Genomic DNA, 13,898 nt, shown 5'->3' on the forward strand with positions numbered 1-13,898 from the left:
GCCCTGGGTGGCATGGCCATGTCTCCTTGTTGCTGTCCTGAGGACAGAAGAGTGCTCATCCTGAAGTAATTTGTCATGAGCACATTTTCAGGCAGGTTCTTCTGACAAAGAGGGACAAAGAATTCATCAGCTGTTTATGGAAATTTAATGAATCAGTCAAATGTTGGCTTGTCAGCGGCAACCGGTAAACATTTGAAGTTTCCAGCTTTATGACGAACACCCTGGGTGTGTGGTGAATGGCTGAGGCCAAGAACGTCCCTGACCCCCAGGACTCGGGGCTCCAACCGCCCAGGCGGCCGTGCGGGAAGGGTATGGCTCACGTGTACACGCGGCAGCAGGTGCTGAGCATGTGGGGAGTCGCCTTTGACTGGGGACCTCGGCGAGGAGGCCGCAGTCCTGGGGGGGACGCCGTGTGGGACGCAGCTTGGCCGTGAGCACTCTCGGGGTGCCTGACATGCGTTCTGTCCCCGGAGCCGCCCCAGCGTGGCCTCGCCGGCCACCCCAGACGTCCCCTCGTTTTCCTAACTAGGGTCTAGTTCTGATTCTTGGAACTTTCTCTCAGAATCCTCGGGGCTGCTCGGACGCGCTGCATTTGTGAGCACGCGGGTGGGGCAGGAGCGCCCCGGGCACCTGGCCTGTTGTGACTGAGGGCTGCCCCGTCCCTCCTGTCTCGGTTTCTATGGACCATTTGCTGTTTCCTCAAAACGAAGGTGCTTGTTGCCCGAGGGAGCAGCTGTTGGTGCGTGGCGGTCCATCCTTGTCCCATGGCGGCTGTGGGCACAGTTCCCGAGGCCACACTCCTCCAGCCCCAGGTCACTGCATGCTGGCTTGGATGGGCGCCTGCTGTTTACCATCTCCCCTCACGTCTGCTCGGGGGAGGCTGGTACTGTCCTGAGTCAACAGGAGACCACGGGGGAGGCCACGGCGTGTCCGGTGTCCCAAGGTGACACAGCTGTCACAGACCAGGTGCCTCCTGGCCTGCCCTCATGACAGTGGTTTCGTGACCCCTCCCTGCCAAAGCCTGACCCGCCCCCACCCCTCCGTCCCTCCGTCTCCACCCCTGCCTCCCAGATGCTGTCCCGTGTGTGTGTCCAGTGGGGAGGTGGGGAGGGGCTCCCAGTGGGCCAGCACCTGGAGCACCTGTGCCCTGCTCTGCTGGCCCGGCTGGAGAGAGGCAGCACCTGTCCCAAAGGCCATCCTGGCGGAGCCCCAGGGACACGAGACATGCGCCCTCCCATCCACGCCGCCCAGGCCCCCCTGCTCCTGTTTGTTGAGGACGTGTCTTCCGTGAAGCATAAAGCAACTTCCTATTTGCTTTTAGATTTACGGAATTCTTGGTACTTAGAAGGTGGGTGTGGGATTGGGGAGGGCCAGGCCAGGAGCCGCAGGAGGCTCAGCCCAAAGCCAGAGGGAGGGTGGCTGGTGGGCTGTCACACACACCGCTCTGGGACTGACCCTAAGTCAAGGCTTCTGAAGAGTGGGAGACGGTGGTCTGACTCCGTGGATGCGCACAGCTGGCTGTTGGACACATGTGAGGTGGCGCCTCTTCCTCCGCCTCCCCTCCCCCCGCCGTCCTCCCCAGCCCTGGATGCTCGCTCAGATCCTCAGGCATCAGCCCATTCGGCCCCTGAGGCCGGTCCACACAACACCCCTCTCCCAGGACACTGTTCCAGGAGCTCGCTGGGCTCAGGGTTCCTGGGGCCCCGGGCACTGGATCTGCCTCGATGGAATAATCCCAGCCAGAGATGGCCACTGCTCTGTCCTGGGGCCCCGTCCAGGCCACATGAGCAGATTCCTCTGAGGACTTAGTGTAGTCCTGGGACAGCGTGCAATGCTCACCCGCAGGAACATTGCTAATAACAACAGGTCCACAACATCTCATGTCGAGGCACCAGTGAGGGTCCACGGTGTCCCGTGCTGAGGCAACAGTGAGGGTCCTCCCCTTCGATGCAGGAGCTCACAGGGCGGCTGTCAGCGAGCTCCAGGAGGGGTTGGCTCTCTGTCCGTGGCACCTGTCCCCAGTCAGCCCTGCTTTGGGCTAGCTTGGCTGATGCCTGGCAGGTCTCGTAAGCTTCCCTCACCCATCAGCCTGTCCTTGCCCCGAAGACTGACCATGTGGTGTGTTACACTGAGACACCCACATGGCCACGAGGCCTCCTCCCTGGGCCTGCCACGGCTGCCCCACCTCTGGCCTGAGGGCGTGTCCGGTGATGCTTCCAGCTCGGCAAGGCCCTTGCCATCCCTGCTCTGCGGTCCCCTCGGCCTGGCCACACGCTGTGGGGGCGGGGACCAGCTCCCGACAGGCTCCCAGGTGCACCGAGTCCTGATTTTGTCTGGGGCTTCACTGTGGCACTTGTGTGGAGTCCAGTGGCTTCACAAGCAAACAACACTCTCAGTTCTATGGTTTTCTCCCTCTTCCTCGACATTTGCACCTTAAAATCTGGTGCCAATTACGTCCCCATTGGGTTTCTGATCTGCCCACAGAGCGTGACCAGGAGGCCCTGTAACACTCCTTTCAAGCCTCCCTTGGCCTGAGGCTTGTTTGCGGGGGCCGAGCAGGGGGGTAACGCTCAGCCTCCCAAGCCCCTTGACAGGCTTTGCCCTGGCCATGTGGCAGCAGCATGGGACCAGCGGTGAGCCCACTCTCCTGCCCCTGCCTACGGGTGAGGACAGCCTCCCACCTGGTTCCCAGCTCTGTGGGACATGAACTCCGTGAACATTCCGGGTCCCATCGCTGGTTTCCAAACCCTCACAAGTGCACGCTTTGCTGCAGAGCCAGGGGGCAGTGCAGCCTTCCCTGGAATTAAACACAAGTGTGACCCTTGGATTCACAGGGATTTCAAATTCAGGAAAGTTGAAAGGGAGTTCCTTTCTGATGGTTATCTGTGGTGGGTGGGCGCTGCGTGTGCGCAGGGGTGTGGAGGCCTCGGGCTGCAGGGGCTTCTGGGACAAGTGGCTTGAAAGTGTATTGGCAGCCAGGCCAGCATTCCAGGCAGGATGGGCACCAGATGGTGGCCTAGAGGGGACACCGTGCTGAGGGTGTGAAGGAGGCCCTCGTTTGTGGCAAAAGGACCCCTTCTCAGCTCCAGGTCCCTGGGTCAGAGCTGGCCCCCGGCTGTCAGGAGCCCCCGCCCCGAGCCCACGCCCTGGACCCCAGCTCCACGGCCTCTGGGGAGTGCCTCCCACTCTGCTGCTCTGTGGGGCCGGGACGGAGGGGGCTGTGGCCAGGGCGCGGCAGTGCCGGCTCCCAGACGTCCACCTGCCCAGGCTCTGTGTCTGGGCCCATCTCCCCCATCACCTTTGTGGACCTTACAACAAAACCAGAGACGGAGGGCACAGGCAGGAGTGGCCCAGCTGTGTTTGTGATGACCGTGGGCACAAGAGTTCAGTAAATGGGGCATATTGGTAGATGGGGTCCAGCCACACCACACACTCAAGGCAGCCCAGGAACCGTCGGAAGCTGCCTGGTGTGGCCTCCCTCCCTGCCTGTCCTGTCCTGGCGGCTGGTGAGGTGCCCACCGGCGTGGTTGTGGACCTCCAGCAGGCAGGCAAGGTGTGCTGTCCCGGGAGAGGCCTCTCTAGGGCCGGCACCGACCTCAACCTCCTGTGTCCCTCACACTCAGTCCTAGAAGGATGGAGTGAGCTCATTAGCGCTTCCAGCCCCACTGCCATTTCGCCAACGAGGACGCCCCCGTTTCCTGTTTTTCCCGCCTGCTGTAGGGGTCTGGGGCTGCGGGTTGGGGTCGTGCCTGGGAAGTGTGAACAGAGCTGCTGAGCAGGGCAGGGCAGAGCCCCGCGTGACCTGGGTGGCCACACTGGCCCTGAATGTAACCTCCGTCCTGTCCCCATACGTCACAGCTGTTCTCTGCCCTAATCCAGATGCACTCCAGGCTCTAGCACCTTCTATGTCAAGCGCCAGAACCAGACCTGCAGAGGCTGACTCTGTGGTGGGGGGGGGGGGGGGGGCTTTCTCCTCTGACCTCTTGCGGCCTCACCAGCGTGGGGCTGGCGCCCACCCAGAATGCAAGGAGGACCCACGTGCACCGAGCATGTGAAGACATTTCTTACCCACACAGGGACTTTCCGGGCCAGCAAGGCAGACCCAAGGAATGTTCTGGAATGGTCCAGAGAGGCCCGAGGCAGTGTGAATGCAGGGAGGGCATGTGGCCCTGGGTCTTGCTGTGTTCTGGGCGCCTGGACTCCCCGCAGGTGCCGCGGGAGGGCTTTCACGGGCTGGCCCAGGCAGGGGCGCAGGTGGGCCTGACAGCCGTCGCCCGAACACAGACTCTAGGGCTCGGCGAGGACTTGGGGAAGGTGCAGAGGCCGGTGTGCGGCCCGGATGCAGGGCTGCGCCACGTGGGGTGCTGGGGTCCTTGTCTTCCCGGATGTGGGGTCGGAGCCATGTTAGGCGTTTCCTCCTCTAACGGGGTTGCGGTTGTCAGATCTAGTTCTGAAACAGGGTCTGCAGGGGTGACTCGGGCGCTGCGCTGTGAGCATACTCCCCCGGTGCCGTTCCGGTGCGCCCGTGCCGCGTATGCGTGCGCGTGTGTACGTGTGCGTGAGAGGCTCGGCTACGCGGAGTCGCCCTTTTCCGTGTAGAGCGTCGGTGCTTTCGGGGCGCCAGCCACGGAGTCCTACGCGGGCAGCTGTGACAGCCGTCATCCTTGTCCTCTGCCGCGTGGAAATGAACAGCGTCTCCTGTCGTTGTGAGGTTCTTCTGGGTGACGGCAGCCAAATGGAAAACGCTCTGAGAGAATTGTGGGGTCCAGCGGCCAGTCCCCTCGCCGGCGAGGGGACCCAGGGCAAGCCGTGCATCCACGAGCGTTGGGAACCACCAAGTACCCCCCGCACGCCAGGCGCCGGGCACGCTAGGAGGGGCTGCCACCTTTGCCCCGGTTGTGCGGACCAACAGCAGCTCAGGAGAAGGAGCGCCTGGGGTCACCGTGCCTGCCTCTGCCCGGAAACCGGGGATCCCCGCGCAGGAAGGGTGATGCAGCCAGCAGTCTGCGGCCCCCCGGCCCCCATCACAGCGGCTGCCAGGAGGCCGTGCGGGGGCGTGAGCAGCTCCACACCCCGCGGTCCCCAGCGGGGACCGTGCACGGTCAGGTGCAGGTGTAGCAGCTGCTCCCAGCTTGGGGCATCGCCGCGCAGCGTGTGTGCGGGCTCACGGCACAGCGACCACGCGGTCTCCTCCACCGCTGGCGGCGACAGTGTTTACCACCTTGAGTCACAATTCCACTCGGGCTGTGAGAAAAATCGTCAAGAATTACGGGGTGATTTTAAACGCCTCTGGTAATGGCCGGAGGTTGTTTCTCCGACCACTGACACTAGGGTAAGGCACTCACAGAAGCACGTGCGGTGAGGACCCCGCGGCCTGCCGTCGCTGTGGCCCAGGCCCACCAAGAGGTCCGTCTCCTCCTGCTGCCGCTCCTGTGAGCCCGTCGCCCAGGCTCACCGCCAGGCGCCTCTAGTAGCACCTCCACTTACCCCGCCCCTGGAAGTCACCCCCACCCCACCCCAGGACAGGCCTCAGAGGGGCTGCACCCCTGCTGCTCCCTTTGAGCTACTGCCCCTGGAATCTGTGCAGTCCTGTTGTGCAGCCTCAGGCAACTCAGTCAGCCTCTCTGTTCATTAGTTTTCTCATCCAACAAATGGGATACTAATGCTCCCACCTCTTGGGGTGACAAACTCATTGATACATGAGGGGTATTTAGTTACCCAGTGACCGACCGCTGTTTCTACAATTAAAGGTGTCCTGTGGGATCCACCAGAAGGTCACGGAGCTGTGCTAGCCAGCCGCTACATTTAAGGAATTCTTCAACGTCTTGTCCTTTCTGCTGCGCTAACGGGCCATAGTGTAGACGTTCAAGAAATACTTGCTTCTTAACTGATTTAAGGCCTTGGGTCTGGGGGAGCTCTGCAGAGGCTCATGTCAGAATTTCACTGAGAACCGTGTCTTGGATTTAATGAGGCCCGGCTCGATCGGCTTCCCCGCATGTTATCTCTGCTCAGCTCTGCAGGAGCTGGACGTGTTCAGCACACCCGCCCACCAGCCCCCCAGAGTCCGTGGTCTGTTCAGTTTGGAGGGTGGCAGTGCTGTCCCTGACCACCGAGAGTGTGCAGAGATGACCTTCTGGGGCTCTGACCCCAGACACCCCACAGTGGGAGCAGGACTGCGAGCACTACTTAGGGATATGGGGCAGGGCAGGGCAGGGCACGGCGTTGGCCTGTGTGCTGTCTCTGCGAGCTTGGTCGAGCTGCCCGGAGCCTGTGTTAAGCAGGATCCTGAGGCTCATCGGGGCTTGGTTGCTGCCCTGGGCAAAGACACAGTGTGTGGCATCTCAGCCTGGCGTCTGCCATGGCCCTGTGGCATGCAGGATGCCCGGCAGAAGTGATGCAGTTAACCCCCTATGGGACAGAGTGCCCTGAGCACATGCGAGCCAGGGTGTAAGGTGTGAGCAGGGACCCTTTGTGGTGCCTGGCCTGTTGCAGGGGTGGAGAGTGTGTCCTGGGACCTACCTGGCTGACACCCCTCTTAGAATGGGTGTTGACGATGGCAGACAGAGACACCTTCCTGGTGTGCCTAAGCGTGTCGCCGACAGCACAGCCTCTGACCTGCTGTCTGTCAAACTGAAAATGGGTGTGACCTCAGCTAAGTGTCACCCATGGGGTGGCCTCGAGATCCCTGCCCCGGCTGTGAAACCCCCTTGGGGGCTGTGGCCGGCATAGGGCAGGATAGAAAATGTGGTGCATCCAGGAGAGGCCGCTGTCCATTCTGCGTGCCCCTTCCAGGGGCTTCTTGGTGGTTCCCATGAAGGCCTGACGTAGACCCATCAGGCAAAGGGTGTGGCCGTGGAAGATGCAGATCTGGAGCTCCGAGGAGGTGTGCTGGGCCTCGGGCCTGCACATCTTCCTCTGCACACGGTGTCCCCATGGCCCCAGAGGGCTCCAGGCTGTGCACTGGCCTCGGGCAGCACACGGGAGGGACAGACCCGCGGCCCAGCCTGACTTTGTTCGGCTTCCAGATCCCTGCCCCCCGCGTGCCAGTGAGCTTGCAGCTCCTTGTGCTGGAGGGTGCTTCTCCCTGATGGCGGTTTTGGTTGAGCAGCGTTTTATTTAAAAACCTGTAAGGGGACATCTGGGTGGCTTAGTGGGTTAAGCGCCCAACTTCAGCTCAGGTCATGATCTTGAGGTTGGTGAGTTTGAGTCCTGCATCAGGCTCTGTGCTGACAGCTTGGAGCCTGCAGCTATTTCAGATTCTGTGTCTCCCTCTCTCTGCCCCTCCCCCACTCACACTTTCTCTCTCTCTCTCTCTCTCTCTCTCTCTCAAAAATAAACATTAAAAAAATTAAAACAAAAAAAGCAAAAACACATAAGGATTTGCTTCCTGAGATAAGGAAATCATCTGAACTGAGTTCACGACGTGACATGATACAGTTGTGCCCTGATCCAGGAACAAATGACCATTGGAAACGTCCAGGATGATGTGCTGTGAGAGCCAGAGCCGGCCACACAACCAGTGTAGACCCCAAATCACAGAGCCTGCCCCCACGTGGGCCCTGCCCCGCCCCCCAGCCTCCCTGTCACCCTGACCTGTGAGCTCGCGTGGGCTCCTTTGTAGCCTCCGTGTCCTCCCCACTCAGTCTGGATTTCCCCGTTTGTGGCCTCCTTTCTCCTTGTTCCGTCTGCACACACTTTGCTCTTGGCTTGGATGGGCTCGGTGACTGGGAATCCCGCCCACCTGTGTTGCCGAAACAACCCCACGTGCCACTCTACTATGGACACAGAGAAGACCTCACGTTGTGTTTCGATGGAAAATAAACAGAAGCCTCCAGGTGTGGACTTTCAGGCAGATACAGATATGGCAGAGGGCCTCTGCTGCTAGCCCCCACTGACGTGCCTTTCTCAAGGTCCTATCTCCCTCTGAGCAAGGCCCCAGGTTCCCAGGAAGCAGCAGGGACAAGCCTCTGAACCCAAATTCGAGGCTTCTCCCAGTGCACCAGGGCTCCCTAACCGGGGACAGTCGCCACCACCCAACTCTGCACCCACCGCAGGCCCTTGTCACAGCCACAGGCAGCCACTGCTGTGAAAAGTCGAGGATCGACGCCCCTTCGAGTGGACAGGTGCGGCCAGGTACAGCCCAACCCCTGTTAGGAAATTGTCCTCAACCAAAGCAGGTTCTAAGTCACTTTGCCAGAGGGGACTTTGTAGGCCAGTCTCACCGTGTTGGGAAGAAAGATCTAAAGAGGAGACACTCGCACCACCCCTGCCCTCCGGCTGCAGCCCAGAGGGGCCAGGCCCGGTGGCTCCGGTACAAGCAGGTTGTGGCAGTTGGGGCCTCTCCCCTTGGTCATCATCTGGAGCTGAGCCGGGTCCTGGGGCGGCTAAACGTCATGAGCGAGGCTAAGTGGGCTGTGCGCCACCTGTCATGTGCTGGGTGCAACTGTCTTTCTAGATGGCTCCCAGAGCCGCGCTGAACCCTGGCCCTGGGGGCCTTCTCAGTGCCCGTGCCCCGCGTCAACCTCCGTCAGACGTGACCCTGTGACAGGCTCCTTGCCCGGGGCTCTCCCCTCACGTCTGGCCCAGACAGGAAGCGGGTAGCTATCTGTGAGACATTGTGTTCACACAGAGAGGTTCTGTGCAGGAGCGGGGCCTCGCCTGACCTTTTCAATGAGCCGGCGGGTGGGGCGACCCCCTTCCTGTCCGGACTGCTGACATCTGAGGCTTGCTCCTTCTCCCGTGGGCTCCCCCACTTCCTGCTGGACCAGCAGTGCCCTGTCCTCTGCCACAAACTGCAGACCCACCCTTCTGAACGAGGACGCAGGGTGGGCAGAAGCGGCACTTCGGGGTTGGGGGAGACATGCCCAGTGCACCCGGAGACCCAGAGCCCACGGGCTTGACGAAGCCACCAGGTGACCGTGACGAAAACTACTGCCGTGGTCCTTACTTATTTCCAGCTTTATGAGGGGTGGCCAGTGACCATGTAAGCCATAGTGACCTTTAGACGGAGTCTGTTTGTGCGGATTCTGCTGTTCCCAGTGCAGGCTGCAGAATAACACCATCGTTCAACCTGGAACGGCGCCTTAGACCTGCGGCATGCTGTCGGAGCAAGTTCTGTGCCCAAAACCTCACCCGCGTGGAATCCACAGTGAGGCTGCAGGCAGACGCGCTGCCATGGTCAGCTATCTGTGGGCTCCGGAAATTCTGCACTAGCCTGCGTGCCGACTTAGCTGGATTTCAGTGCTGCTCCGGGAAGTCGCCCTCTCGTGCGCCTCCTGCTTCCCCTGTCCCACACAAGTTCTTTGTGCCCCTGTCACAGGGGCCGCTGGGCCGGGTCCTGGGCTTGAGCAGTAGGCTGCAGGCTCTCCGGCCAGTGTGCAGGATGCCGTGAGGCCTGGCCCAGGCCAGGAGGTGGAGAAAGGCCTCCCTGAAGAAGTGACATCTTGGCCAGGAAGTAAGTAATACTGGACTGGCCAGCAGACAATGGGAGAAGCATTATGGGGAGCAGCTCATGCAAAGGCCCTGAGGCCTGAAGGACCTTGGTCCATCCATTGGAGGAGCTCTGGGAACATGAGAATGATCAGTGCCCACAGGAGGGTGGTGACAAGGCCCAGAGACATCTCTCCAAGGAACCAAGCTCATGTTGACATCGATCCAGCCAGCAGGACTGTCCCTCTGTCACTGAAAGTACAGGAATGGTCAGCAATAATGGCCCTGTCTCTAGCATGTGGGAAGGCCTTGTGCCATCAGGGTAGGCCAGGCTCAGAGCACAGACAGCCTGTGCTGTGCAGGACTGAGCTCAGAGGGTACTTGGAGAGGAAGTGGGCTTAAAGGCTCTGCCAGTCAGACCCAGTCAAGAATTAGCGTCCATCAGAGGCCCAGACACTCATGGTTTTCTTTCCTCGTGGGCTGCTGGAGTCCGGTGGGGATGCTGAGGTCCAGGGTGGTGGTGAGGTCTGGGGAACCGTCTAGGCAGTCCCTGTGCTCCTCACGGATGCTGGATCCCCGTTAAGGACTTGCCAGTTCAGTGTCTGTGCTGTTTCCACTGCCCCTGGGAGGTCTCCAGACTTCTGGAGACCTTGCCTCCCATGGTCTGTGCTCAACGATGTGCATCTCTGGGGTTGCAGAGGCTGAACCTGAGCACAGGTGGCACAGGTTTGATATTAACTGTGCAGAGACTCCTTCCTGCCATGAGAAGGGAAATGCGTTGTGAAATCTGAAGGTCCAGCCCCTCCCCCGTGCAGGGTGCACGCTGCACTCGGCACAAATCGCCCTGCCTGGGATTCAGGAAAACATCCTGAATTTCCTCCCACGGAGGAGAGCCGTGGCCGAGGCATCGTGCTGCCTGTGGGCGGTGGCCTCACCCTTGGGGACTCAGTGCAGGTCCCCACCTTCTGAGCACTAGCTGCTGTCACTTCCTGACGCCGGCTACTGCCACTGCCGCTCTGTGGGGCCAGCGGGCGCCCGGTCAATGGCAGGCAGGGTCGAAGGGCAGGGCACGCCAGGATGGTGGAACCTGCCTGTGTGCCTAGTCGTGTCACCTGTTTACACCTGCTTGTTTGCACGACCGGAAGAGCCGGCTTCGAGGCTGGTCTGTGCAGGTAGCGTTCGGCAGCTCTATTGGAATTTTCGAGCTGGAAGAGCTCCCGTGTCTCCAGGCTCTCTTGGCTGGTGTCTCAGATTGGGTCCTGAGTCTCTTCTGAGAAATCGTGTAAATGTCCCAGGATGCAAATTCCGCTGCTCGGCCAGGGTCTGGTTGTGAATCACGTGAGTGCTAGCAAGGCGCTGACTCAGAAACGCAGGAGCCCGCGGACACCAGGGCAGGGGCTGGTGCCCAGCTTCACGCTCTCCGCAGTGACACGCGCAGCCCCGACCCCAGGTGCCCAGAATCTCGCAAAACCTTCTTGCTTCCTGCCGATGCCTCCAGGGTGTGGCTGCTCCCAGTTCGCCCCAGACCCCGATCCAGGACTCGCAGCCTGTACACTAAGCCACCTTTCCCATCAGTATCTGGCTCAGGGACCCGGACGGGTGCCCTCCTGTGTCCATGTCGGGCAGGCGGGGTGGACCTCTGTGTGTCTGCTGCCCGGTGTCCTCGCTGACCTGGGCTGTGGTGGCCGCGGGATGCCTGGACCGCCTCCAGTCGGGGGTGCAGGCTGGCAGACCAAAGTGGGTGCTGGGTGGGTGGTGCTGCTTGCCCTCACATCTGCCTGCACATCCCTCCGTCCCTCCTCCCTCCCTCCCGCCGCCTCTCTGTTCCTTTCTCTGTGCCTCTGACACATGGCACATCTTAAATATTGATAAACCACCCAGCACACAGTTTTCTGTGCACCGAGAGACAAAGGTCTCTGCACGTTGGAAACTGAAATCCCTTTTTCCAAGCACGTGACCGCTGGTCCCTTTAGGTGTTGGCTGATGTGCATGGCTGCATGAGGCAGTTTGCACCGAATGACAGCCGCGTCCCTCTGCTCTGCCCGCAGATGAAATCATGCACCAGGACATCACCCCGCTCTGTGCCGCTGACATCCAAGACCAGCTGAAGAAGCGCTTTGCTTATCTGTCCGGTGAGTGCTGGGCCGGAGGGAGGGAGGGGCTGGGGCAGAGCCGGGCTGTGACCAAGGGGACCTAGTCCACATACTGCAAGTTGGGCACGGCCTGCTGTTGATTCCACCAAGGGCCAGGAGACGCTGTACGCTGCCCGGGAGGAGGGGGCTCAGGGCTCGTTGGCCAGGGGCTACGGGAAGAGACGGCCGGAAGTCAGTCCTGAGAGGGACACAGCCCGAGAGCTCCTGCCTGCAGTCTCCAGAATGTTCCCTCAGCAGGTGCAGTGGGAAAGGGCACAGCTGCCCTCATCCTTGCAGCGTCCTGGGCCAGGAACCTCCCTAGTCCAGCACACCCAGCTTCCGTGGGGGAGGCCCCAGAGCACAGCTGATAGGGGCGAGGGGCTGGCTCTGTCCCACCGGCCTGTTCTGGGGCCCCTGTGTCCCTCGGTCCGGGCTCTGTCTCCACCCTGTAGGATGACCTGCCATCCTGTCTGGCTGTGGTGCACGACCCCAGCCACTGGACAGTGCTGGCACATCCTGGGTGCTAAGGCTGCGATGGCACCTGTGGTGGCCGCCCTCACAGCTGTACAAGTACCCCCCGTTGGGACCAGACAACCTGCCCTTCCCAGGCGCTCGGCCCTACTCACAGGCCCTTTCCCCTCCTGAGCCCTGAGAGCCAGCCCTGTGCCCCTGGGGCCGCCCTGGCCCTTCTCCCAGGGGCCGGGAGCCACGCCTCAGGCCGCGCCCTAACACGTGACCCTGGAGCTCAGGCAACCCGGGGGAATCGAAGGTCGTCAGCAGGATGTGGGGCCTCTGGGGGGCTTGTCCACAGTGAGGCACATCGGTCACCACGAGGAGGGAGGGGTGTCCTTCAGAGAAACAGGAAGCCATCTACAGCACAGGGGTCGTGGCCCACGCCAACACGACGTTCAGTCAAGGGTCTGCGGGCTCCTTCCATTTCCCCAGCCCGTCCATGCCTTTCAAGACCCCAAGGTTCACAACTTTAGTGCACTTGTGACCCAGACTAATGACCCTGACCTTCCTCCAGGTTGTAAGCCCACCACCTCTTGGCTTGGAGGAGGCAGAGCCCCAGGACCCCTCTGGACACACCTTCCCTCTGTCATTCAAATGCCAGCCAGTGTTTCGGGAGGGGACTGTGCAGGTGTGAGGAGGGTCCTACTTCAGGGCTTCTGAGATCATCCTGGGTGGGCCTGTCTTAGCCGGCTGGGCCTCACAGGGACCGGTGGACCTGAAGGATTCCCAGGATGGGATTTGGCTGAGTTACACTGACGGGGGATCCATCCCAAGGCAGTTCTGCCCCCACCTCACGTCCTACCCACGATTCCTCCGAGGATATGGGTGCTGGCTCAGGGTGAGCCCACCCCCGCCCCATCCATGGTGCACAGCCCTGCTTGCCAATGGGGACCCTCCTCCGGCTCCTGCAGAGTCAGGTCTTTGGTGTAATTCCATCAACGTCCATCGATACTTCCTGTGCAGGACACACCTGAAACACGCTGGGGGAACTGCCACAGGGGCCGCCCGCGTGCGCGTCAGTGTGTGCACCGCTCACGCTGCCCCCACCTTAGCCCAAGACACCCCCTTCATTGATTTGCTGTTAATTCCGGCGGGCAGGGCTGGGGGGAAGGAGTTCAGAAAGTGTGGCCAGTGGTTCTTTCACCCCACGGAGCGCTGGCTAGACGGGGGCGTCACTCATACATGTGGCATCTCAGGGCCCCTGCGTGCCGCTGGCCACTCCTCCCGGCAGGGTGAGCCTCCTCCCTGCAGTGTGGGCCTCCTCCCCACGGTGTGGGCCTCCTCCCTGAGGGTGGCCAGGGTCCAGGAGGGAGCTGTGAGCAGGGAGGGTGAACCCCACCGTGTCTGGCAGCCCGGCCTTGGGAGCTACATGGCACCTGGCCTGCAGCCGATGGGCCAGGACAGGTGGCCAGGGCAGGAGAGATGGGTCCCACCCATCAAGTGGCTGTCCCCAGCCGCCCAGGGCGCCGACTAGCAGGCAGACATGGAACCTGGGCCCGGTTGATTCGGGCGTGTCGTCAGCCCCTGCCCTGTCCACTGCTTCTCCAGACTGCTTGTGGGACACGTCAAACCACATAGGCCCCAGACTGAATTCAGCCTTCTGCTTGAAGCTCCCATCCCCAGGTCCTGAGCCCCACACCCTTTTCCTCCTTGCTGTGTGTCTCCGCTCAGAAGTGTGCTCTCTGCTCCCTCCCCTGCCACACTGCCAAGGGGATGACCCCCTTAGACCCAAACTGTCTGAAGTGGTTCATCAGAGACGCACGCAGAGCCTTAGGGCCTCTGGGGTAAGAGACGGAGCATTGTGCGGGGTTTAAAGCGGCTCAC

The 13,898-nt window shown here is 61.3% G+C and overlaps 1 protein-coding gene across 8 annotated transcripts in view; it reads left to right on the forward strand.

The window, feature by feature from the left end:
• MCF2L (MCF.2 cell line derived transforming sequence like) overlaps positions 1-13,898 on the forward strand; it is a 128,538-nt gene that overhangs the window by 61,263 nt on the left and 53,377 nt on the right. For all 8 annotated transcript variants that reach the window (XR_006962542.1, XR_006962543.1, XM_047081840.1 and 5 more), the window contains exon 2: positions 11,478-11,561. Coding sequence is in view for 6 of the 8 variants with exons in the window: in XM_047081896.1 (XP_046937852.1) it covers positions 11,478-11,561 (84 nt within the window). In the remaining 2 variants the exon portion in view is untranslated. The remainder of the gene's footprint in view (positions 1-11,477; positions 11,562-13,898) is intronic.

Source organism: Lynx rufus, unplaced genomic scaffold, assembly GCF_022079265.1.
Source record: "Lynx rufus isolate CCGP_SWC_20201006 ecotype Redwood Valley unplaced genomic scaffold, mLynRuf1.p SCAF_1, whole genome shotgun sequence".
Taxonomy (NCBI): Eukaryota; Metazoa; Chordata; class Mammalia; order Carnivora; family Felidae; genus Lynx; species Lynx rufus.